The 26,106-nt window shown below is 55.0% G+C and overlaps 2 protein-coding genes across 2 annotated transcripts in view; both read left to right on the top strand.

Moving 5' to 3' along the window:
• ALDH4A1 (aldehyde dehydrogenase 4 family member A1) overlaps positions 1-13,399 on the top strand; it is a 39,581-nt gene extending 26,182 nt beyond the window's left edge. Inside the window, exons 4-13 of the mRNA XM_026455923.1 lie at positions 1,147-1,590; positions 1,671-1,745; positions 3,026-3,213; positions 5,534-5,607; positions 7,281-7,477; positions 7,638-7,685; positions 8,413-8,565; positions 9,361-9,482; positions 10,291-10,409; positions 11,890-13,399. Coding sequence (XP_026311708.1) covers positions 1,147-1,590; positions 1,671-1,745; positions 3,026-3,213; positions 5,534-5,607; positions 7,281-7,477; positions 7,638-7,685; positions 8,413-8,565; positions 9,361-9,482; positions 10,291-10,409; positions 11,890-12,002 — 1,533 coding nt within the window. The 3' untranslated portion in view covers positions 12,003-13,399. The remainder of the gene's footprint in view (positions 1-1,146; positions 1,591-1,670; positions 1,746-3,025; positions 3,214-5,533; positions 5,608-7,280; positions 7,478-7,637; positions 7,686-8,412; positions 8,566-9,360; positions 9,483-10,290; positions 10,410-11,889) is intronic.
• A 10,556-nt stretch (positions 13,400-23,955) lies between these two features.
• Positions 23,956-26,106, top strand: part of TAS1R2 (taste 1 receptor member 2) — a 21,128-nt gene continuing 18,977 nt past the window's right edge. Inside the window, exon 1 of the mRNA XM_023219753.2 lies at positions 23,956-24,831. Coding sequence (XP_023075521.1) covers positions 24,650-24,831 — 182 coding nt within the window. The 5' untranslated portion in view covers positions 23,956-24,649. The remainder of the gene's footprint in view (positions 24,832-26,106) is intronic.

A 26,106-nucleotide genomic window follows, 5' to 3' on the forward strand; every position in this document is an offset into this window, starting at 1 on the left:
TGGAATGCTTGCTGTCTGTTCCGTGCTCAGTGAACTCTTACCTCCTGGTCCAGCCCTGATGTCACCCCCTCCGTGAGGGTTCCTGAGTCTTCTCCAGCCGAAAGGACTATTCCTGCCTCTGTTTCCCCAGAACATATTGTTCCTGCATCAGTTACAGCTCAGATTGCACTGGAGTAGATTGAGTTCCTAGGTACTGTCCCTTTACAAGCTTTTTGGACATAGTAAACATGTCTTGACATTCCCAGTCTTTTTCTGGGCTTTGCATGATACCTTTCAGGAGGCATAGCAAGGCCCTGATCTGCACAGAGCTGGTACGACAGCTTCTCGCCCTGCTAAATGCAAGTTGAGTGAGGAGTGTCTCTAGCAGGCAGAGTGTGCGGGGGACAGGAGCCGAGGGAGAAAGGGTTATTTCACCACCTCCAGGACCTGAGCCCTACGCTGCCAACTAACCTGGGTTCCTGAAGGGTAAATTGCAGGAGCCAGAACCCAGGCTGCTTTCTGGATCGGGCATTTGCCACTGCCTGCTCCCCGGTCCTCATGGTGAGCACCCCCTCTGCTGCACAGAGCTGGTATGACAGCCCCTCATCCTGCTGAATGCCTCCTTAGATTGGCTCAGCAGCCCTCTGGGGTGGGTGTCCGGCTCTGCGTGTTCCCGGTGAGCCGCACATTGCTGGGAAGACAGTCTAGGATCAGTTTAGGCTCTCTCTGTATTTGGCCTAAGACTCAGGAACTTCTAGGAAGCCAGGTACACATCTTAGCTCAGCTTCCTGGGCTGTGTGTCTCTAATAGGTCATGCACCTGCCAGTGACCTTGGGTGCCAAGAGGGGGCCACGTCAATCTGGAAAAGCCCTGTTCTTGGCTGTACACAATTTTGTTCCCTGCAGCTCACATTTGCTGTTAGTAACAATGGACGGTTCAAGGGAATCACAGTCACTCTCCTCTTGGTTTTTGGCCCAAACTAACCAGCAAGGCCGAACATCATTCCTGGCGAAGGAACCATGCGCCTCCCACACACCGAGTCTCTGTCCTGGTTTTCCAGTGGCCAGTCTCCGGCTCATGCTAATCTGCCCTTCTGTCTGGAAGGTTCTGATCCTGAATTTGGTCTGAGGCTTGACCATAGATCCTTTGCCATCCTCCACCATTCAGAGTTGCTATGAAACGAACACAGTGCATGGGATGTACCTGGCCTGCTGCAGAGGATCAGTCAATTCTGCTGATCCCCGTCCAGCCCAGAGGACCGGCTGCAGGAGATGCTGGCTCAAGGGCTTGAGAATCCTTTCCCCGTCAGCCCCCGGGACGGGACCTGGTCAGCCCTCCAAATGTTTCCTGGTCCCTGCTGGGGCCTGGCTCAGTGCTCGCGTTGGGCACAGGGTCAGATGTGAGAAGAGGAAGGACAGGAGGCTGTTAGCTGTTCCTGACACCTGGCCCTCTGCCTTGCAGGGTAAGACCGTGATCCAAGCGGAGATTGACGCTGCAGCGGAACTCATCGACTTCTTCCGGTTCAACGCCAAGTATGCGGTGGAGCTGGAGGGGCAGCAGCCCATCAGCATGCCTCCGAGCACCAACAGCACGGTGTACCGGGGTCTGGAGGTACCTGCAGGAGGCAGTGGGCGGACACGCGGGGCAGCCCAACGCTGTGGGCTTGGCCTCACTGCTGCCTCCTTCCCCAGGGCTTTGTGGCGGCCATCTCGCCCTTTAACTTCACTGCAATAGGCGGCAACCTGGCGGGGGCACCGGCCCTGATGGTGAGATGTGGGCACAGGTGGGACAGCGGCAGCTGGTTGTCCTCCTGGTCCCAACAGACAGACAGAGGCCACCTGGAGCCCCTTGGGTCTCAGCCTAGTCATGGCGCTGGATGCTGATGCCGGGGTGTGTACTAGGGACATGCATGGGGACATCCTCGTGCACAGAAGATGGAGGCCGCTTGGGGCTGTGGGTAGGCTTTGGGACCAGAGACCCAGTTTAAATCCCAGCATCGTCCCTCTCTACCTGGGACACCCTGGCAGTCTCTGAATTTCTCTGAGGCACAATTTCCTCATCTGCAAAGTGGAAATAATAGGAGAGCCTCCATGATTGGGTTGTGAGACTCAAATGAGACACATCCAGCAGCAGGCAGGGCTGGCCCGGAGCTGGCTGAGTGTTGGCGGCTCTGTTGATGACAATTACCGCTGACCTTCAGTGCTCACCACGTGCCTGCTGTTGTCGAGCAGGCATGGAGATGATCTCATTTCATCCTCTCAGCAGCTCCGAGAGGGAGTTGTGACTCTGCCTCTTTGCCAGATGACAAAACTGAGACACGCAGCCGTGACTTACTTGGCAAGACTGAGTGACTAGTAAATAAATGATGGAGCAGAGAAGGATTTGGATGTAGAGTCTCTCTCGGGGTTGATGGTATTCAAGTCACTCCTCTGCCATTATCGGAGTGAGGGTGGCTGTTACTGGCTGAAGTCCCTGGCCTGTGGGGGAGATGCAGCCCAGCTCCCAGACAGCCTGCGCGGGAGAGGTCCACATAGTCATCGGCAACCCCGAGCCCCAGACAGGGGCGCTGGATGCTGATGCCGGGGTGTGTACTAGGGACATGCATGGGGACATCCTCGTGCATCTCTGCACAGACAAACACGGTGCATGGCCAGGCACCCACGTGCCTGGCTGCTGCACATGCCTGGCCCAGGATGTGTGCTGAGAGAGCCCGTGTGCACTTGCCCCGCCGCGCCCAGTGAGCACTCAGTGACTAGCACTAAGAATAGGCCTGCCCAGGTGATGGCACGACTGGTTGGTGCAGGCTGCTGGGGAAAGGGAGCCTTGGCCAGAGTATGGGGGAGATCGGGCCGTGCCATGGCCTCCTTGGCAGGGACTTTTGGAGACAGGGCCAGACGCCTTGGAGGAGTGGGGTTGGGTAGGGGATGTCCTGGTTGGCACAGGGTCTGATGGTTCCAGTTGAGGGACGACCATGCGGTGGGGGGGGGGGGGGGGTGGGGGGCTGGTGGCGCCATCCTCATGCATCACCAGAACACCTCCCGTGCAGGGCAACGTGGTCCTGTGGAAGCCCAGCGACACCGCCATGCTGGCCAGCTATGCTGTCTACCGCGTCCTCCGGGAGGCCGGCCTGCCCCCCAACATCATCCAGTTTGTGCCAGCGGATGGGCCTCTATTTGGGGACACTGTCACCAGCTCAGAGCACCTCTGTGGCATCAACTTCACAGGCAGTGTGCCGTAAGTCCCTGGGGATGGTGTAGGCTGGGATGGCTAGGGGACGTTCACCGGCAACCCTGGTCACCTGCTGTCTGTGAACCCAGGGTCATGCACTGACCTTGCTCCTTTACTTGCTGTGTGGCTGTGAGTGAGCCACTTCACCTCTCTGAGCTTCCATTTCTTCATCTGTACATGGAGTGATTATCCTTAATTTGCAGAGTCATTGCAAGGATTAAACATGTTAATGAACAGGAAAGAGCTTCGCAGGCTGGAAGTGCACCCTACGGCTGTGGGTGATATTGATTTCAGTGCTACCTCTGCTACTGGAAAGGACACAAGGGAGCATAGAATGAATTGGAGGAGTCAGGAAGGCTTCTTGAGGAGGTGGCATCTAAGCAGAGGAGTTGGCCAGGCAGAGGGGAAGAGGCAGGAGAAGAATGTATTTGCTGGGAGAGGGAACAGCACATACGATGTTGTCAAGGCAAAAACATGTGTTCTGGGGCATGGCCGGATCCTGTGTGGCTGGAGTGTGGAGTTTGGGGGCGACAGGGCAAGAGAGTGAGGGCGGGGCATGGTTTGAGTTGAAGTAGGGGAGGCAGGCCACTACCTGATCTCGATCGTGCGTGCACTCACTGGCTGAGCAGGTATTTGGAGCTCACACTAAGGCCCAGTGGTGAGCACACACCAGGGACAAGGTCCCAGCTCTCGGGCTGGAGGTGGCAGCGAGGGGTGGTTAGTCCAGTGACCATAAGATACTTAGGAGTCTGCAAAGGTATCTGGCCTTTATCCTGAAGGTGATGGGAGCCATGGAAGGTATCAAGCAGGGAGAGTGGCTGAGTCAGAGTTCTGTGTCAGCAGAGATTGCAAATCATGGTCCCCAAATTGTTTCTGGCAAGAGGCTCTACTTTTTTTGACTCCTAACAGTAATGGCCCAAGTTTGTATAATTGGGACAATTTCACAGATAAATCCAAATCTTGGCCTCTCTTGGTCCCCTGGATCTGGATGCTCTGATCTTGCATTTCCTGGTGGTACCACTGGCTGGAGGTGGGTGGGTGCGCTGTGGCTCTCTGCATACCTGATCCACCCTGTTTCCTTTCCCTGCTGACTCCTCTGGGTCCCTGGGTTTGCACCATCATCCTCAGTGATCTCTCTGTGGCCTGACGCAGGAGACTAGCCAGGAGCTGTCGACCTCCAGGGAGGGGTGATGGGGGGGCTTGAACCAGGGGGAGAGATGGGGATGTGGAGAAGGGGGCAGGTTCAGGTGAGTAGGATGCAGGGAAGCACAGGGGCCATTGCCTGTCCTGGAGTTGGGGTTGGGATGGGTGTGGGTGTGGGGATGAGGGGGGTAGTCAGCGAGAATGTTCAAGATGGGCACCTGGGAGGGCGAGCGGGCTGGGGGGAAGGTGAATCTCGTGTTGGTCACTTCAGGTGTTATCTGAGTGGACATGCCTGGAGGCAGCCAGAGACCTGGGTCTGCAGCTCAGGGTCCTTCTTACCTCCTCTTCCAGGCCCCAAGCTCTGCCACCCACTTCCCTGCAGCTTTGCCGGGGGTGGGGGTGGGTGGTGGCAGCGTTAGAACTGCTGAGAAGGGCCATTTTCCAAAAGGCCTGCTCCGCCAGCCGCGGGCTCCTGGGCTCCCCGCCTATCAGCGGGTGGAGCGGGCCTGGCCCCCATTCTCCACGCTCTGATGAGCAGCGGGCTTAAAGGTGGGAAGGCCATAAATTAGTATTAGCTACTGTGTCGCTGCCTCCCGGGTGATTAGCATTTTTATTGTTTTGTGGTGCTGAGGTTGGTCACACTTGGAGCCTGGGGAGGAGGCGAGGCCCTCCAGGGTGGCAGCTTCGGGTGGGGCCTGAGCTCCCTCTCCCAGGACTCTGCTTAGTTTGGTCTCTCAGGCCTGGGCGCTGGGCTTGGCGGGGATCCTTCGCAGACCACAGCGGGATCTGTCCCCTTCGAGGTGCCTGCGGTGTGCCCAGCATGTCTTAAGCACTTGCCTCACACTTGAACTCATCACGAAACAACCCTGCCAGGTCAGGATTGTTCTCCCTGTTTCCCAGATGAGGTGCAGAATTCGAGGCTCAGAGAGTAACGAACCCAGGATCACACAGCCCTGAGTGTCCTCCTGGCTGCAGAGCGTGGACCTCCTCTGCACCACCTTGCTGCCTAGCCCCCTGTTGCCCCCTCCCTGTAGTCTTGGAATGCAGCCTGTTCCCAGCTGCCATCCCCGACTTGGCTCCCACCTCCTGCTGGGCTGCTCCCCACAATGTTCCTCCCTGGGCTTTTCTGCCCTCTTCCTCTGGCCTGGCTCCCTGATCCACACCCTTTCTCCTGTGGTTCCAGCACCTTCAAACACCTGTGGAAGCAGGTAGCCCAGAACCTGGACCGGTTCCGCACCTTCCCACGCCTGGCTGGAGGTAAGGCCTGCCTCACCTCCTCCTCCCCTGTGGCCCCAAGGACCCCTCCCCTGGCCATTATGAAAGAGGAGGGAGGTAGAGGGGATCCAGCCACGAGTCAGGTGGATGAACCGTTTCAGGCACCAGCACTGCCCAGTGGAACTTTTTGTGATGAGGGATGCGTCCAGGACCTTCACTCTCCAATTCGCAGCCACCAGACACACGAGGCCATGGAGCCCTTGAAGGGCAGCCTGTGTGACTGAGGAACTGCGTATCTAGTTTTCTTTCATTTTAATTAAGTTAAATCTTAGTAGCCACTCGTGGCTGGTGGCTGCTGGGTCGGGCAGTGCAGCTCTAAGCTGAGGCAAGTGCAAATGCAGATACCAGAAGTGGGAATGAACTTGTATTTGAAGAAACAAAGCAAGGCCCGTGAGTAGGGCGGGAGGAAGGCTGGTAGGAGAATACGGGCTGAGAGGTAGTCATGGCTGGACCTTGTTGGCATATTAAAATTTTCCCACAAAGAAACCGTTTCATGGTCAAGGAAATTTGGCATGTGTGGTATTAAAGCAAAATGGACTCCTCCCGTGCAGAACTTCTCAGAGCCTTAATTGCTCTAATATGCATGGCACATCTTCAAGGGCAAGGTCTGCCATGCAGTGTGTCCCACACTCACTGGGCCATGCAACCCCATTTCTGCAAAGACCCCATGGACCAAGTGTTTTGTGGAGCACATTTTGGGAATGTGCTGAGACATAGAGGGAGGGAGAGCTGCAGCTAGCACATGACCAGCAGAGCTGGGACTGGTGGTTCAGCATGTTTCTCTGTGGGGTGAAGTAGGGCCCACCGGGGAGTCTGGACCCTGTTCCTGGACTGGTGGGAGCTCAGATGGGGGTGTCAGGGAAGGTGAACGCTCCTCAGGGTCGGCTGTGTGGCTTTCTGCTCTCAGAGCCTCCTTCCCTGCCTCCCTGAGGGAGAGAGGCGGCTGGTTACCACTTTCCAACTTGGAGCAGGTGACTTCGTCTCTCTGTGCCTCAATTTTCTTGGCTTGAAATTGGGAGGTTGTTGTGAGGCTTCAGTCGGATAAAGCACGGAGTACTTCGTCCAGAGTTGGGCAGCTGTTAAGTGCTTCCAGCTGCTATTAGCTGCTGCTTCCCACGTGGGGAGGAAACTGAGGCCAGAGGGGTGAAGTGACCTGCCTGAAGCTCCCTCCCACTGGGGAAGTGGGGGAGTGGTTTCCAGCATGGGTGAGGAGGAGGGGCCCAGCCCTGGCAGCCGACATAGGGTAGGCTCCCCTGTCCCTCGTGGACAAGGGCTCAGGAGAACCTCACGAAAAGCTGTGCCCACTTCTGGGAATGAACTGGCTTTCGGGGGCCTTGGGTTCTCATCCGTCGTCTGCCGTTGTGTTGGGTAGTTTCAGTCTTCCCATTGGTGTAATGGGGCTGTTGGACCTGATCACCTCTGATGCCCTTCACCCCTCCCTGGGCCTCAGTTTCCTCGTCTGTGGAGTGGGAGAATAGGCCTGGCCCGTGGGTCTCTGGGATGTTGGCCAGTGCTTGCTCTGAGCCTGCTCCTGTTCTGGTCTGCTCTGTGCTCGTGTTGGTCCCGGGCCATGGATGGCATAGGTGGTGCTTTGGGTCCCTAGGCGCTGGGGGAACCGGCTCCCCTGGTCATTTCCCCATCTCCGGCCCCTGTAGAGTGCGGCGGAAAGAACTTCCACTTCGTGCACTGCTCGGCCGACGTGGACAGTGTGGTGAGCGGGACCCTGCGCTCAGCCTTCGAGTACGGCGGCCAGAAGTGTTCCGCCTGCTCGCGTCTCTACGTGCCACACTCCCTGTGGCCGCAGATCAAAGGGCGACTGCTGGAGGAGCACGGTCGGATCAAAGTGGGCGACGTGAGTGGCACCGTCACCCCCGCCGTGGCCCAGCGGGGGGCTGATGGGATTGGGTCCCCGGGAGGCTCCTCTGCAGCCAGGGCTGGGGTGTGTGGGGAGGGGGCTCCCTTTGTCTCGGCCTGCAGCGACTCATCTCTTCTGGCGCCTCCCATACCTCCAGCCTGCAGAGGATTTTGGGACGTTCTTCTCTGCAGTGATTGATGCCAAGGTACGGGGTGGGAAGTGGGCATTCCTGGGGCGGGGGGCAAGCCCTGGAGTGGGTGGGAGAGGGAGGAAGAGATATGGGGGACCCTGACCCGGGGCATGACCCAGCCCCACTGCTTTGATCAAGGCAGCTCAGCAGCCGCACATACACCTTCAGTTTCAGAAAGGGTAGAATCAGCCGTAGCCAGAGAAGAACTCATCTCGTGGCCACCCTGGAACCAGGCTCAGCGAGCTCCTAATAGCATTTGCATGTGTGCATGTACACATGTGCTCGTGAATGTGTTCATATAGGGCTCTGTGTGGCTACACATGTAGGTCTTTCCAGATAAACACATCCATTGGCACATAAGCACACACATGCATATGTCAGTAAGTCCAGCCACACGCATGTACATGTAGAAGGCGTACAGATCCCTCTGTGCTTCAAGAGACATGTGACCATGCATATGCCTATATATGCATTGATTGATGTGTGTCTGTTTATACGGGAGTGCCCCTGCAGTACTAACACATGTACACATGCGTGTGTACACACACACAGTGTGCGTGTCTGTCCTTGTCTCTGCTGTGGCTCAGCCAGACCCCGGCTTTTGCCCTTGGTGTCCCCCACCCCTGCCCCTATTTCAGGAGTTGGGCCCTTCAGGTGCAGGTTTTTCGGGGTGAGTGTGCTGTGGGGGCTGCTGCAGGGATGCCTTCCCAGCCTCTTTGACCTCCCTCCCTGCCCACCCCAGTCCTTTGCCCGTATCAAGAAGTGGCTGGAGCACGCGCGCGCCTCGCCCAGCCTCACCATCCTGGCCGGGGGCAAGTGTGATGACTCCGTGGGCTACTTTGTGGAGCCCTGCATCGTGGAAAGCAAGGACCCTCAGGAGTCTATCATGAAGGAGGTGACTGGGGCGGGCAGCCTGGGATCCAGAGGAGGACAGTCCCACCGGAGCACAGCACACACAGTTCTCCTGGAGACATTCTCCTGTTTCACACACGAGGCCCTAAAGGGAGACCCTAAAAGGGAATGCCTCCTACCAGGAGAGGGTGGAACCAGGTTTTGAGCTCAGGCTGCCTGACTCCAAATCCAGGGTGGTGTCCTTGGCCCTAGCTGGGTCTGAGCACTGCCACGGCCCACAGCAATCACGGCCACCGTAGTCATAATGGCTGACATGGATGGACTTACTGTGGGGCCAGCCGTGGCTGAGCACTTGGCTGAGATGAGGTGGGTGTTAACTGTTACCATTTTACAGATGAGAAACTGAGGTCAGGGCACTTGCCCAAGTTGGCAGTGCAGGGCTGGAGTCTGCCTGAGAAGATCTTCCCCCAGCCCCTTGGTGGCAGAGGGAACCATGAACCCTTCTGGAGGGAATGGTATCTCTGGGCAACTCTCATGCCAGCTGCTGCTGGAAGCCTCTGGGACCTGGACCCTTTGTTCTCCGGGTGTGGGTTTGGCAGGGAGAGCCAGGAAATGTTTGCATCTTTTGCCGGCTTGCGGTGGGATGGACAGGGCAGGGAGCTGGGCACGTTGCTGTCCTGGAGGGAACCCAGGAGGAGGTGGCACCTGACCCTTCTTGCAGACACTGAAGTGTAGACTGAGGCCCAGAGACTGGGGAGAGGGGATTCAGAGCAGGGGCACTGGGAGGGCTCAGAGCCCTGGCCCCGTGGAGGGCCTGACCCTGGCGCTTCTTTCCTAGGAGATCTTCGGGCCTGTACTGACTGTGTACGTCTACCCAGATGACAAGTACAAGGAGACACTGCAGCTGGTTGACAGCACCACCAGTTATGGCCTCACGGGGGCAGTGTTCTCCCAGGATAAGTGAGTGGCCAGGCCGCAGCCCTGGTGCCGTGCTTGGGTGTCCTGTCTCTGTCGGCCCTCGCCCCATCCCCACCTCCTGGACGTGGCTCCCAGTAATAATGCTGCCACTACCTTCTCTCTGTCCCCTCCCCTCAGCCCAGACAGGCAGCCAGGGCTCCCCACATGGGCCCCCAGCAGCAGGCTCTTTGTTGCCAGTACTGGTGGTACCAGTGCCAGGGTGCCACTGGGGACCAGTGAATCTGAACCTTTAGGGGCAGGGCCAGGAATTGGTGCCTTGGACTAGCTCTGCAGGATCTGGTGGGGCCACACTGAGCGAGGCGATTGTCCCATGCTACAGAGCAGGGCAGGCTAGGGGCTGCAGAGGCAGGATTCGAACCTGGGTCCCATAAGGCTAAACTTGAGGCTTCGCCTCTTCTTTCCTCCATGGCACTGGTTGCCCCCATGTCTGCCTCTGTGAGCGAGTGGAGGTGAACTTGGAGAGGGAGGAAGGGTGGGGGCCTGGGAGCTGGAGTTCCCCCTGCTCCTGAGGGACAGGAACATTAGACCAGGACAAGCCACTCGCTTGAACTTCGCAGTATCCCTGTGACGAGGCATGCCAAGCCCCTCCCCAGAGGAGGAAGCTGGGCTCAGAGACTGGGTAACCTGACGGAAGGCCCACAGCCAACACCTGGCCAGCATCCCTCATCCCTGACTCGGCCTCGTGCTGAACCTGGAAAGCCAGTGTGGGCTGGAGCGGGGTGTTGAGGCTGGAGCTGGGGCTGGAGGGGAGATGAGCTGGTTGCTCTGTCACCACTGCCCTGCTTTGTAGGGATGTCGTGCAGGAGGCCACAAAGGTGCTGAGGAATGCTGCCGGCAACTTCTACATCAACGACAAGTCCACCGGCTCGGTGGTGGGCCAGCAGCCCTTCGGGGGAGCCCGAGCCTCTGGTGAGTGGGTCCCCCTTCCCACAGGGGAGCTGAGTTCCTGGTGGGAGACCCTCAATGCTGTGTCTCGAGGGGCTTCAGAGTAACAGGAAGGATACCATTTACTGAGCGCTTATTGTGGGCCAAGCAAGTGCGCTAGCTCAGGGTCCTTTCAGCTCACCTGTGAGCAAAGGGACTATTCTTCCCATTTTACAGAGGAGGAAACTGAGGCTCAAGGCCACATGGCCCTGGTGGGGTTGTAACTTTGGCTCCAGCAACCATGTTTTCTGCACCATAGCCAGTGTCCCTTAAGTCCAACCAGCTCTACTTCACAGTGGGAAACTGAGGCTCAGGAGGAGCAATGGCTTGCCAGAGGTGACTGCTCCTGAGTGGCAGAGCCAGGGCTGAACCCGGGCGTGCTGGGGTTTCCCACACCAACCAGTTCTCCAGTTCTTGGCGGACGCTGGCGGGGCGTCCTACAGTTTAACTGGATTCTAACTGCCTGGGGTTAGTGCAGACCCCACAGGTTAAGAACTCAGTCCCATAAGACTGACCCCCCAGCTTCAGATGCCAATCACAGGTACGGGGACCCCAGGTTAGCCACACCTTGTCTGACTTGGCGACACATCAGAAGTTCCCACTTCAGTTTCGATGCTTTGTTAGAACGGCTCATGGAACCCACGGGAAGCGTACTTACTATTTGCCCATGTATTGCAGAGGGGATTTTAAAGGATACAGATGAACAGCCAGACGCGCAGACACACAGGGCAAAGACTGGAAGGGTCCCCAGCATGGGTACCTCCGTTACTCTGGAGTTCGGGCTGCGCCCCCCCTTGGCATGTGGACGTGTTCACCAATCTGGAAGCTCTCCTGACCCTGTCCTTTTAGGTTTTTATGGAGGCTTCATTACACAGGCATGATTGATTCCATTGTTGGCCATTGGGGTCCACTCAACCTCCAACCCCTCTGCCCTCCCTGGGCCGAAGGTTCCAAGCCTCTAATCAGAGGGTTGGTTCCTTTGCCAATCAGCGCCATCCTGCAACAGCCCTCATTAGCATAAACTCATGTGTGATTAGAAGGGGCTTGTTATGAATAACCCCCATCACTCAGGAAATTCCAAGAGCTTTAGGAGCTCTGGCTAGGAACCAGGGACGAAGGCTAGACATGTACTTCTTATGGCACCCCAGGACCGTGCCAGGTCCCTGCCTCTCAGTCCAGTGCCCTCTCCATGCCGCACCCTGCCTCTTAGACATCCTAGCATCCCAGCAAGGATGCGAGGCTGGGTGCGATGTGGAGAGAACAATGGAGGCTTCCCAGCAGACTGGAGACTGGAGACAGGGGCTCCTGTCCATCCCTCTGGCTCTTCTGCATGCCCCAAGCTTGGCAGCAGGCCCGCTGCTATCCGCCCGCGCCGCTGGCCCGTTGATTCCATCATCTCCTCCCTTCCCCTTCTGCCCAGGCTGTTGTGTCTTTTCAGAGAAAAACAGAAGTGTCTTTTCTGCAGGAACCAATGACAAGCCAGGGGGCCCACACTACATCCTCCGCTGGACGTCGCCCCAGGTCATCAAGGAGACACATAAGCCCCTGGGGGACTGGAGCTACGCGTACATGCAGTGAGCCCTGCTCGGACTCCACCGTCCTGCTGTCTGTCCATCCAGGCAGCCGACTTCACTGCACAGACCCCACTCCAGCCCCTCCGCCCCTTCTTCACGCACAGCTGCCTTTCTAGAATCCAGGCTTGACCTCCTTCCTACCACTGTATTCTGGCCTCTCCCACGCCTCAGGCTGTGGTTTGAGACCGTGCTGGGGAGGAACAGGGCCACTACCCCTTATCCCACTGGCCATGTGGGAGGTATGACCGTGGTGCCCGGCAGGTTCTCCCTCTCCCCTCCACTGGGCCCAGTGGCTCAGGGACCTGGGGAAAGGAGATGGAGCGGCTCTTGGGATCCTTTGGGTAAATGGAGGCCATTCTGGGCCCCTTGGCAAACCTCACCACTCACAGAGGCTCCTGGCCTTGATCCCTGCCCCTCCAGGTGTCCAGGGTAAAGTGTAACTCAGGTTGACCTGTGGGGCACAATGGGCACCAGCTGGCCTTACCCTCTCTGGTCTGGGCTGTCTACCTTCCTCACTGTATCTTCGCCCAGACCCACCTGGGCCAGTAGGCCCCTGTACCCAGCCATACACCTTAGATGCCGGCATGCCTTTCTCCAGGTGCCTGTGTTCGGCCGAGGCCCATGTGATTCCTGGTCTGCACCACATGGCGGGGCTGGGGGGCCGCTGGAGGCCACCTGCCAAGGCGTGGGATGGGGCGTGATTCTGGAAAACCTTGGATGGGCCTTCGTCCTATGTCAGCCTTCCCTCGGATCCTCAGGCCCTACCTCTAGAGACCTCCACTCCTAGAGCCAGTCTCAGGGTCTGGGATTTCCCTGCAGGAGCTCAGCCACCACCATGCCACGGTGACACAGGCCGAGGCAGACATTGCCCCTCCCTTCTCCCAGCCCCCAGAGGCCTGGCCTCAGGTTCATCAGCCTGGGCCGAGGACGTTGCCTGTAGAATGCTCCTCCTCTGCGTGGGAGTGGCTCTGTGTGGACCAGTCCCTCACTGGCCTATTCTTTTTTTGACACAGCCAATCTGTGACCACAATTCCTTCTACAGATGCCTCCTTCTTGGATTCTGAGTGGTCAGGGATCCATAAAGCATGACTTTCAAGGATGGTTTCTAGGGCACTGTGAAAGTGTTGGGACTTCCTCCAGGATGCCTACATGGGACCCCCCCTGGAGCTGGTGTGTCCGTTCCCCAAGTGCCACCGGCCCATGGATGGGGGTGGGTGCCGGTGCCACCTGGACTGGGTGTGGGTTCTGTGTCCTTCCAGGATCTGTATCATTTCCCATGAGGGGCCAGGGCAGGTGGCTGGGGGGGCACAGGCTGGAGTGTTCTCCATTCTACTGGTTCTACAATGTGTGGTGGCAATGGGATTTGCTCTGATGCCACCCAATAAAATACCTGTTACTTAATCAAAGAGGTTGATGGTCTTTCTGGAGGGGATGGTGGTGGCAGCCAATATCTTTTAAGTCTGGTGGCATTGCCAGTGTGTCACCCGGTCACGGGCACAGTGCTCTCAGTGTGACAGGAGGAACAGTAGGTGGTGATGTTTGAAATTGTCTGTTGGAGGCAGTGGGGCTGGGTTCACATCCTGGCTCACTGCCTCCCAGCCAGATGATTGCCAAAAAGTTATGCAACCTCTCTGACCTTCCATCCCTTCATCCATAAGATGGGGTAACCGCCCCCTCCCCCTGCCATGGGTCATCATGAGAATCGAATGAGTTAATACATACACATGCTTAGAATAGTGCCAGACACATAATGAGTCAAAAATACTATCCATAAGGCCGGGTGTGGTGGCTCATGCCTGTAATCCCAGCACTTTAGGAGGCTGAGATGGGCGGATCACTTGAGGCCAGGAGTTTGAGACCAGCCTGGCCAAAAAGGAGAAACCCCAACTCTAAAAAAAAAAAAAAAAAAAAAAAAAAAAACAGGCATGGTGGCATGCACCTGTAATCCCAGCTACTTGGGGAGACTGAGGCAGGAGAATCACTTGAACCTGGGAAGCAGAGGTTGTGGTGAGCTGAGATCACGCCACTGCACTCCAGCCTGGGTGACAAAGCAAGACTCTGCCTCAAAAAAGAAAAGTTACCCATTACCCATTTTCATTGGAAGAACCACTATCCTGTGTTGTGATGGTTAGTTTTATGTGTCAATTTGGCTGGGCATGGTGCCCAGGTTTTCAGTCAAACATTCTGGGTGTTTCTGTGAAGGTGTATTTGGGTGAGATTAACATTTAAATCAGTGGAGTTTGAAAAGTAAAAAGCAAGGCAGATGACCCTTCATCCTGTGGGTGGGTGAGGTCTAATCAGCTGAAGGTCCTAATAGAGTGAAGAATGAGCTCTCCACGCAGGAAGGAATCCTGCCAGCAGATTACCCTCGCACTGAATTGCTACAGCTCTTCCCTGGGCCTCCAGCCTGCTGGGCTGCTATGCAGATTTTGGACTTAGTGAGCCTCCATAATCGCATGAGCCAATTCTTAAAACCTCTCTCTTGCTCCTGTTCTGTGTCTCTGGAGGACCCTGATGAATATGTGTGCTGAAGTCCCAGGGTATGTTTCCTTACAACAGCCTTTGGAAGGAAAGTCTGCCACATTCCCATTTTGGAGAGAAGGAAATTTAGGTACAGAGGTCAGGGGACTTCCTGGGGGTATGGTAGTGCTGAGACATAAACCCTGGTCTGTCTGATTCCAAAGTCTGTTCTCTCTCCTTCACCCAGATGTCCACGGCTAGTGCTGAGCTGTCTTGGAAAGATACCCTCAGCTGGTCAAACGATGACTGAGAGGAGCCACTGTGGCCGGTTAGCTTGAGCCCAGGTCTGTGGGCCACCATGCAGGCCAAGTGACTTGTGGAGGGGCGGAAACGTGTGACCTGGCCTGTCCCCACCTGCCCATGATGTAAAAGGGGCTGTTTTGTAAACCACAGTGACCCCTCCAGGGACGATAGGCAATCCCAGAGTGCCCTAGGCTGGAGTACAGAAGGGAAGGGTGGCAACTGCATTTATAGTCATGGGACTGGCAGGCTGTGAATGGGTTTGAACCGTTGGTGTGACTTGCTCAAGATCACACTGAGACAGACTTGGCTAGTTACTAAATGCTTTACCTACCTGGTTGCTTAGAGCCTTGGCAGTGACCTTACCAGGTAACTGTGGCAGGACCCATGGAGGTGGGAGGCGGGATAATTAGCGCAAGCTCATGCAGCTGGTTAGGATGAAGGCTGGGGCTTGCACTCCGGTCTGTGGGTGCCCACAGCCCATGCTCCTCGCCACCTGCTCCACTGGGCCCCTGACTCTCAAGCTCCTCCTCTCCCACTGTTATTTTATCCAACCCTCCCCAACCTGCCGCCTTTGCCTCCTTTTGAACTAGGGATGACTCAAAGCTGTTGCTTGCCCTGTTCTCGCTCCTCTCCCTCGTCCCCTACACTTGGGGCTGGTGGCTCTTGAGGGCCCAGTGACTGCTCGGGGAACTGAGGCCTCTTTGCATGGTCACCACAGTAAGTCCCTGTGTCTGCGGTGGCCCAAGAAGCCCCTTCATTTCCCTGCTGTGGCCAGGGCCAGGGCCTGGAGCGTGAACCATTTGACTGAGGCCGGATGTCCCTGCCACCGCTGTCCCACAGGCCGCCAGTGGAGCATGCCCTCTAAGGAAATGAGGGGCCACCTGTGCTGGCTGCAGGCCACCAGGCTGACCCGGAGCTCCCGGGGGGGTCTGCGGAAGCGGCAGGAGGCAGACCCACCCTCTGCAGAGACTTTTCATTTTCACTAGTTCATCTCCCCGAATTCATCGTCTTATTTCCTGGGTGTTCTGTTTAGGGGCCAGATTAGTGAATAACAAAAGCCACCATTGTTTGAACACAGGCTGTGTGCCAGGCATTGGGCTAAATGCTTCGGACATCATGGCCTCGGATCCTCACGGCAATCTCATAAAGTAGGTGCTGTTACTTCCATTTTATAGAGGAGGAAACTGGCACCGATGGGTTAAGTAACTAACATGCCTGTAGGAAATGAGCAAACTGGGTTTCAGTCCCACACCTCTGACTCCTAAGCCCCTGGTCATAACCACCACCGCACGGTGCCCTGGAGCTGGACAGGCGCTGGGCTCAAATCCCACCCTTAGCCCCTTGTTCCTGTGCCTTGACCTCCCAGCTTCAGACTCCTCCAGGAGCTGAGGACCAAATGAAATACTTAAAACAAAACGCTGCATCCCATGGCGTGCCGGGGTGAGGTGCCCAATCAATGTGAACTTTTAATTTTCAACCTCAATACTTCTTCATCCTAGATATGTGTGTTTCCAGGAAAGAGAAGAAGCCAGATTTAAATGAGCACCTATTAATAGGTCAATTGTTCCTACGAATTCCCTTGGACCACACCGGCCTGTGAGATAGTATTTTAGCCCCATTTCACAGGTGAGGACTGAGGCTGACAGAGGTGAAGAGAGACCCGCTTAGTAAGGGACAGAGAAGAACAGAAGTTGTTTCTGATGACCACACCATCAACCCCTTGTCCTCATCCCTCATAGGAATCCATCCTTCTGGGTGGTCTGTGCATGGGTGGGAGGAGGCATTGCTGCTGTCATGGCTCTGAACACAACCAGCCAGCCTTGTCCGTCTGTGTCCGGGGGGCTGCCAGCCCCCCTGGATGATGGAGCAGGTACCACATGCTACCTCAGGCACCCAAGGTAGAGCAAAAAGCTGTTCCAGGCCTCTGCCATCCTTTCCCTCAGCCCTATGTGCCCAGGCAGCTGCCCTCTTTCCCTGAGCATCTGGTCCATAGAGGTTGGAGGGAGCTGACATTCTGTTGGGCACCTGCTCCAGGATGTGCATCGGGGCAGGCATCGCTGGAGGGAGAGTGAGGCTCAGGGAGGGAAATGCCCAGAAGAGGCCACGCAGCAAGTGGCAGAGCCAGAACTGGAACCCCAGTGAGTCAGATTAGAGTCTTAGTTGACAGTCACAGAGAGTCATAGACCCTAGCCTTTCACTAGGGCTGAAATTGAGGGCACGCCTGTAACCCCAGCACTTCGGGAAGCTGAGACGGGAGGATCACTTGGGGTCGAGAGTTCGAGACCAGCCTGGCCAACATGGTGAAACCCCGTGTCTACTAAAAATACAAAAATTAACCAGGCGTGGTGGTGGGCACCTGTAATCCCAGCTACAGAGGAGGCTGAGGCAGGAGAATCGCTTGAATCTGGGAGACGGAGGTTGCAGTGAGCTGAGATCGTGCCATTGCACTCCAGCCTGAGTGACAGAGTGAGACTCCATCTCAAAAATAAAAATTAAAAAAAAATTGAGGGTCCCTTGCCAGTACCATGCCAGGCATGAAGCCATCAGCACTGGAGTGCATCATTTATTGGTGAGCATTTACTGAGCAGGTGCTTGATATATTATCTCATTTAATCACCATTTGAGGGTGCCTGTGGCCATTTTACAGGTGGGGAAGCTTCGAGGAATCAAAGCCTCCTTGTTGTCCCCTGTCCCTTGGGCCAGGCTGGGGCCTCAGGAGCCCCACAGAATAGGACCACTCCCTCGTCCTCATCCCAACCCTTTACTTTCCATCAAGATCTCCCTGAGCCTCTTCCTTCCCAGGCTGAACATCTTTTATTCCTTCAGCTACTCTCTGTGGGATGTAGTTTCTGGAGCTTCGTCTACCTAGTGACCTGCTCTGGTGATGCCAAGGAGTACGTTCTGGAATCATCCTAAACTGGGATCCAGGCTGTGTGACCTTGGCTGAATCACATCCCCTCTCTGGGCCTCAGTCTTCCCTGCTATCAAATGGGGACATAATGCTGATAGTACTCATCCCCTACAGTTGTTAGGAGGATTGAATGATCTGAAACATGAAAACAGATTTAGTGCTGGGCCTGGTGGCCAGGAACAGGTCAGTCAACATGAGGCAGTACTGTTAAGGTCAGGCACCCACGTGAGGTCTGATCACCACATCACACGGCAGGATGATCACCTCTCTTGTTCTGGACAATCTGCTCTTTTGGCTATAATCTTACACTTCACTTGGCTTACACTAATGCAATGGAAAGATTAAGAGCTCTGGAGTGCCACAAAAGTGAATTCAGGCCGGGTGCCATGGTTCTTGCCTGTAATCCCAGCACATTGGGAGGCCGAGGAGGGAGATCACTTGAGGGCAGGAATTTCAGACTAGCCTGGGCAATGTAGTGAGACCCCACTTCTACAAAAAGAAATGTTTAAAAATTAGCCAGGCATGCTGGTGTGTGGCTGTGCTCCCAGCTACTTGAGAGGCTGAGGCAAGAGATCTCTTAAGCCCAGGAGGTTGAAGCTAAGTGAGCCATGATCATGCCACTGCACTCCAGCTTGGGCAACAAAGCAAGAGAGCAAGATCCTTTCTCTTAAAAAAAAAAAAAAAAAAAAAGTCAGTTCCCAGTGACTTTGGACAAGCCACGTAACTCCCTGAGTTTTGGTTTCTTCATCTGTACAATGGGAATAAAAAATCCTTCACAGAATTCTGGAGAGCAGATGTGGTGATGTTTGAAAGCATTGCAGAGGCTCCATAAAAGCTGCTTCCTTTCCTTTAGACTTTAGTTACTATTACCCTGTTGGTTCTTATTGAGCTTGTGGTCATTTGAGACCTCCAGCTCTTTTTCTGGTTGAGAGGCAACCTGCTCACCATCACTCAGGAAAGTTTGGTGAGGAGGCTTGAGTGGATCCCTGAGTGCAAAAGAGTACCCCAACCACAGCAGAGTCCCTTCCTCAGGTCTTAGGAGCCCACACCACTCCACTCCTTGGACTTCTTGTCTCAGAGGAGTCGGGTGAGGAGTGCCGATGAGGTGGGCCCTCTGAGAACTGACTTTGTGGCCTTCCCAGCAACCCTCCTCCGAGGTGCTTCTGAACCAAGTGGATTGGCTTAGGGACTGCTCATCCCCCAGACCTTTCCTGGGGTGGCCCTGCATGCTCACCCTCTCCCCATCATAAGCCAGACTGGAGGTGGGTTTCTAGCAGCCCAGGTTTGTCCTGGAGTATGGAGTGCTGGTGAGAAACAGAGAGAGAATATGGTGGGTAGGGAAGGAGGAGACAGGAGCGAATGGAGAGACATGCAAGCAGAGAGACAGAGACAGATCAGAGGGTGGGGCAGGGGCAGCAGCTGATGTATCCCCCAGTCCCTAGAGTCAGGGCCCTCTTGGGGGCTCCCCCTGTGCCCCAGCCCCCATCCAACCACAGGGCAGGGGGAGGAAGGATGTTCAGGGCAGCCCCTTCCAGCTGACATGCCCATTTCCTTTCCGTGCACCTCAGGGGAAGCAGATGCCAAGGCAAATGGGCAGCTCCTGGCTCGCTGTTTCCATGGCTCACCCCTCTCTCCCTCCCCCGTGGACTTTGCATAAGTCTGTCATGGCTGTTGGTCACCTTGGCAGCCACACAGGTATGAGCATGGGGGCGGCAGGCCCCGGACCAGACGGTGAGAGTGGTGGCTGGGGCTGGTCTGCGCTGTGTCCAGCCACGTGGGAGTATGTGCTGTGTGTGTGGCACTGAAGGATAATCCCAGTGACATTCCCAGACATCCCCAGGCATCTGTCCTCAGGGAAGCCACTGCTCTGGACAGCATCCGTTTGCCCCTCCTAGATAACGTCAGGGCCTGAGGGGACCTTGCCGATCATCTCAGCTCAGAGTTCTGGGATGAGTCTCAAGGCCTGGCAATGCCCTGCATGTGGGTGCATGGCTGCATTTGTTGGGGCTGTGTTGGTGTGCAGGGCTTTCATTAGAATCTCAAAAGGATGCTCATCCCAAAACCATTAAGAAGCACTGAGTCCATTTTACAGCTGGGAGGATGAGGCCCAGAGAATGGAAGTGACTTGCTCAAGGGCAGCATCGCAAGTTGGGGCAGAGCTGGACCAGGATTTTGACTCTCTGTCCAGTGCGCCTTCAGATTTCCGTCTTCAGAGACATCATCTATCCATACTGGCAGCCCACGCTAAAAAGCTTTTCCTGTCAATGGAACCCCCCATTATTTCTTCCTCGTTGGAGCCCCTGAGTCTCCACCACTCCCATTAGCCCCCATTAGGGTGTTGGGTTGTTCTAATCCACATACTTGCTATGTGCTTTTGAATAAGTTACTGGTCCTCTCTGAACCTCAATCTCCTCTTCTGCAAAATGAGGAGATAGTAGCACCTTAAAAGGTAGAGTAGGCCAGGCACAGTGGCTCATGCCTGTGTGTCTTCCAGTGTGCACTGGCCTCACCAGGGCCCTGGTTTCTGTCTCTGGATGCCACACAGTCGGCTCAGCCGGTGCCCACTGGATTAACAGCTTACTTAGCCATTCTTGTTCTCTACCACCCTCCCCGTCCCAAACCCTGAGACTGGGGCTTTGGGCCGACTGACGTGGAGGCAGATAAAGATAGTGCAAAGAGGGCAAAGAGAGCCTCCCTACTCTCTAGATGCGGAAACTGAGACCCAGAGAGGGGAGAGTCAGGGTCAGAGCCCACACGTCCCAACACCCCACGCAGGGTGCTTCCTTTTGTTTTTTGAGTCCCCACCTCCCATCCATGGTTTACCCAAAGAGGGACAGGGACAGGCCCCGATCACACAGCCAATTCTGTCTCTTCCTGCAGCACCAGGAGGCCTCCCCCTGTTGACTTAAAGGCCCACAGGATGACGCTGCCCCCGGAGTGGTCAGGGGCAGGGGACGGGGTGCCTTGAGATCAGGGCTACATCCTGTGGTTCCCAGTTAACTTAGATACTCTCTCTCTCTCTGGCATACCCTCACCCCTAAGCTTTGCCAAATAATGTGGCTTTTCTAGAAGTCTCCAGAACATCCCAGGGCCTCCTGGCCTCTTTATTCCCCAATTCAGAACTGACATGTGCAGTCATATGTGCCTTCTTGAGGCTGTACCAGGAACAAATCCTTCCCCAACACCTGGGGTGGGACCTGAGTTGAGGGAGGGCAGGGCCATCGTGGAACCCCCATGGCAGGAGGCGCAGTGACAGCTTCTGTAGGCAGAACACACTTAGCACTGGGGCTAAGAGCTTGGGCAGCCTGGATGTACATTCTGGCTTTACCACCTAGTAGCTCTGTGTCTTCTGGAAAGTTCCTTAGCCTGTCTGAGCCTCAGTTTCCTCATCTTCAAAATGGTAGTAAAAATGACTCCCTTGAAGGGGAGTTGTGAGAATTAAATGATAATGCATATAAAATGCTTCACACAATGCCTGGCATTTAATAGACTCTGGGTGGATTTAATACACGCTTGGCGTGGTGATTTACACCTGTCGTCCCAGCACTTTAGCAGGCAGAGGAGGGAGGACCGTTTGAGGCCAGGAGTTCACAACCATTCTGGGCAACATAAAGAGACCCCCATCTCTACAAAAAATTAAAAAACTTAGCTGGGTGTAGTGGCACGTGCCTGTAGTCCTAGCTACTCAGGAGGCTGAGGTGGGAGGATCAGTTAAGCCCAGAAGGTCGAGGCTGCAGTGAGTTTTGATCATGCCACTGCACTCCAGCCTAGGTGGCAGAGACCCCGTCTCTAAAAAACAGAAACAATAAATCACACTCTGGGAAAGGCGCTGTTTGTTGTTATGACCCACTTGTAAACCCCTGGGTATTTGGCAGGGCAGGTATCTGTGGCCTTGGAGGCCCCTAGAATGCTATCCCAGGAAGATCCTCCAGGGACCCAGACCCAAGGAGGCCAGAGTGGCTGTGGTTTGTGGCACGTGGTGCAGGAGAGACCAGGCTGGAAAGACTGGGAAAGGGATTATGAGTGAGCTGGGGCCGGGCTGGGGAGGCCTCAAATGCCAGGACAAGGAGCTCAGACTTGATCCAGCTGGTGATGCGGGAGCCCCCGGGGTGCATTAGAGCAGAGGAGTGATGAACTGAGAGCTGTGGTATGGGGTTTTAAACAGTCAGTGTGGGGCAGATGGAGAGGTGCAGAAAGGGGGTAATGAGGGTCTGCGGGGGGTGTGGTGTGGAAAGTGGGAGGGTGTGGAGAGAACCCACGAGGCAGCGGCGGGTCAGCGCTGGGGTTTTGGGCCAGCAGACATGGAGGCAGACACGGGCAGTGCAAAGAAGGGCTCCCCACTGTACAGATGAGGAAACTGAGACCCAGAGAGAGGAGAGTCAGGCCCAGAACCTACACCTCCAAACACCCCTTGCAGAGCGCTTCCTTTTATTGTATGAGTCCCCACCTCCCATCCACTGGTTTACGCAGGCCCAGAGAGGAGCAGGGACAGGCCCCGATCACACAGCCAATTCTGCCTCTTCCTGCAGCACCAGGAGACCTCCCCCTGTCAGCTTACAGGCCCACGGGATGAGCCCGCCCCAGGAGAGGTCAGGGGCAGGGGAGTGGGTGCCACTTCGGCTCTGCAGTGGTTAAAGACATCCAGCATCCTTCAGGGTAACTTCGAGAGGCTTTGGGACACAAAGGGACACTTTCAGCTGGTCACGGAGCCCACGGTGCCCCCTGCGGCAGCTGATTTCGTTGTAAAAAGAAACAACTTCGCACTTTGGCAAACTCCCCTTTCTCCAAGCCTGCTCCGCACCCCCCAGTTTTATTTAACTTAATTCCTACACCAAATCCGTGAGGCTGGAATTGTTATCCTTGTTTCAGTGGAGAAGAAACAGAGCCTCAGAGAGGTTAAGGAACGTGCACGTGCTCATCCAGCAAACAGCTGATGTCAAATCCAGGTGGGTCCAAGTCACGTGGTTTCAAGGTTCCCCAAGTAGAGTGGACACACGCAGCAGGATCCGGTCAACAATGTAAGGCTGGTAGCCAGTGCACAGTGACCCAGTGACGATGCAGACAGGAGGCTTGTTGCTGCTCAGAGCGGGGGAGGTTCCCTTGAACTGACGGGCACGAATGGTTCCTAGGAGGAGGAGAAGCTCAGACTGGGTCCTGAAGGAGGAGCAGGGCTTGGCTGGAGTGGGGCAGAGAAGAGCATGTTTTTATTTTTATTTTTATTTTTTGAGATGGAGTCTCACTCTGTAGCCCAAGTTGGAGTGCAGTGGCACGATCTTGGCTCACTGCAACCTCTGCTTCCTAGGCTCAAGCGATTCTCATGCCTCAGCCTCTCAAGTAGCTGGGATTACAGGCGCGTTTGCCACCACACCCAGCTAATTTTTTGTATTTTTAGTAGAGACAGGGTTTTACCACATTGCCCAGGGTGGTCTCGAACTCATGAGCTCAGGCGATCTGCCTGTTTCGGCCTCCCAAAGTGCTGGGATTACAGGCGTAACACACCGTGCCCAGCCGAGCACAGGGTTTTCAATCACCTTTTTGTGCCTTGAAGCCTCTGCCCATCAGAACCCCGGAGCCCAGCAGCCGGGTATGTGCCTTTGACAGACCCATTCCAGCCGCATGGTGTGTGGCAGGTTCCCGAAGGCTCGGCCACATGTTGTTAGGACTGGAAAGGAACAAAACAGCACTAATTGGACAAGGGTCTCTGATTCCAGTGGGTCCCTAATTCACTGGAGCCACCTCCCCGCCTCTGACTCCTTGAGAGTATTCACCTATGAATTTAGAAATTTTCAACTTTCTGTTCTGCCCACACGCCTGCCCTTTGGTGTGGGGCCCAAGGGGTGGGGGACCCAGAGCGGGTGTTGCTAGGCTGACTGATGGCAGCCCTTCAGAGGGAGTGAGACCACCCCTCCCTCACTCCTTCCCCGAACCTCTTCGCCACTGTTATGTTTTTTTTTTTTTTTTTTTCAGATAATGTCTTGCTCCATTGCCCAGGCTGGAGTGCAGTGGAGCAATCTCGGCTCATTGCAAGCTCATCCTCCCAGGTACATGCCATTCTCCCGCCTCAGCCTCCCGAGTAGCTGAGTGGTCTCCACTCAGTAGCTGACACCTGTCACCACTCCCGGCTAATTTTGTTTGTATTTTTAGTAGAGACAGGGTTTCACCGTGTTAGTCAGGATGGTCTTGGTCTCCTGACCTCGTGATCCGCCCGCCTCAGCCTCCCAGAGTGCTGGGATTACAGATGTGAGCCACTGCACCTGGCCACCATTACTGTTTTTTTTCCTATCAAAAGCACTAACTATGTGATGTCATGTGGTGTGGTGATGAAGGACCAGCCCCGGAGTCAGGCCATGTGGTTTGAATCTCAGCTCTGCTAGTCAGGTAGCCCGGGCTGGATTTCTTAATTTCTCAGTGCCTCCATTTCTTCATCTTTGAAATGGGGTTAGTAATAGCCCCCTTATATGAGATGCAACCATTATATGAGATGATGAACGGCAAACACCGGCATGATGCCTGGTTCTTACTGACAATGGCTACCACTTGCTGAACACCGATACATCACTGCATGCCTCGCCTGACTTGGCTGGGCTCCAAAGCTTGGGCTCTTTTGGCCATAATACTCTGTCTCCTGAGAGCACCTATGTCCTTTACTCCTGAAATATTTGAAATATCAGGAAGATGAGACTTGTCCTTGGACAAGCAGCAGAAGGCCAGGGCATGGCCAAGTTATCAGGATGCTCTCTCTCCTTCCAAATAGAGTTCCCCTAGACCAGCTAACCCCCACTATGCTCTAAGAAAGAATCATCGTAATTCCAGCCTCTTCTCCTCCCCTTGGGCCCCCAAACCTCTCCACCTGCTCCAGGTGCCCCACGGCCATGGCAGGACCATCGCTATGTAAATGTCTGTGCAAATACCCTGGTGCCAAGTCACCAATTCTCCAGTGAGGCAGGACTACCTCCTGAGACCATCACTTCCCAGCCATGCGGCCCAGGGCAACGACCATCTGCTCCCTGTTCTTCCTGCTACGGGTCCTGGCTGAGCCGGCTAAAAACTCGGACTTCTACCTGCCTGGGGATTACCTCCTGGGTGGCCTCTTCACCCTCCATGCCAACGTGAAGGGCATTGCTCACCTTGACTTCCTGCAGGTGCCCATGTGCAAGGAGTGAGTCTCCAGTGTGGGGCTGGAAGTGGAAATGAGGATGGGGTGGGAGGCCAGGTCTGGTCCTGTGGGTCCTTGGGAGCTAGACGAGGACCAAGGGCTTAGAGCACTCCTCCCCATTTATTGCCAACCCCCTTATTCTAGATCCATGCTCCTACTCCTCAGGGAGGCCTCATACAACACGGGTTACCAAAATCTTTGGTGATTGTGCTCTGAAACACTGAGACTTGGGTCATCTCAGTGTCATTTATTTATTTTTTTATAGAGTTACAGAATGTTCAAGCCTAGAGGGCTTTTAGAGGCGATCAAGACTGCTCCCACCCACTTTGGCAACTGGGGGACTCCCAGTGGGTCCGTGTAAAAGCCCATTCAAAATCCTCTGGGAGGCAGAATGTGATTTTTCCCTATATAAAGTTCTCAGACTGCATTTTCCAAGGGCTGTGGCTGGGTGGGTAGGGGTGCTTTCAGGCCTAGAGGAGAGTTCCTCTTCCCCCACCTCTTCCATGAACCCCTTGGGATGACAGCATCACTTGGAGATTGTGGCATCTGGGTGCATCTGCATGCAAGCATGGGACATGGAGCCAGCCTGGGACTATAAAACATGTGACCTCTTGCAGAGAGGGTGAAGGTATTGTGGGAGACAAGGAGAAAGGTAGGACAGTGCAAAAGATGATTAAGCGTTGACTATAAGAAATGCATTATTTATGACATTGGGGAAGATTATATGCTGGCTTGAGAATGGTGAAGGTGATGGCACTAGGCACAATGCTGGGTTTTCTAATGCTTATGACCATGGTGGGGAGTATAATGATGGTGATGGTGGTGATGAAAGTAATGGTGATGATGCTGATAATGTTGATAACAGTAATACTGGTGATGATGACAATGAGAAAAAGTATGATGGTGATGATGGTGATAGTGATGATGATGGTGGTAATGGTGGTGATGATGGTGGCAGTAGTGATGATGATGGCAGTGGTGGTAATAGTGTTGGTAATGATGGTACTGGGAGTGATAATGGTGATGGTTGTGGTGATGATGATGATGGTTTTAATGATAGTGTTGGTGATGATGGTGATGGTAGTGATGATGGTGTTGGTGGTGTTGATAATAGTGATGCTGATGATGGTGCTGATGGTGGTGATGGTGTTAGTGATGGTGTTGGTGATTATGGCAGTGGTAGTGATGATGGTGATGGTGGTGTTGATGATAGTGTTGCTGATGATGGTGCTGATGGTGTTAGTGATGGTGTTGGTGATGATGGTGATGGTAGTGATG

The sequence above is a fragment of the Piliocolobus tephrosceles genome, chromosome 1, assembly GCF_002776525.5.
Source record: "Piliocolobus tephrosceles isolate RC106 chromosome 1, ASM277652v3, whole genome shotgun sequence".
NCBI classification, from domain to species: domain Eukaryota; kingdom Metazoa; phylum Chordata; class Mammalia; order Primates; family Cercopithecidae; genus Piliocolobus; species Piliocolobus tephrosceles.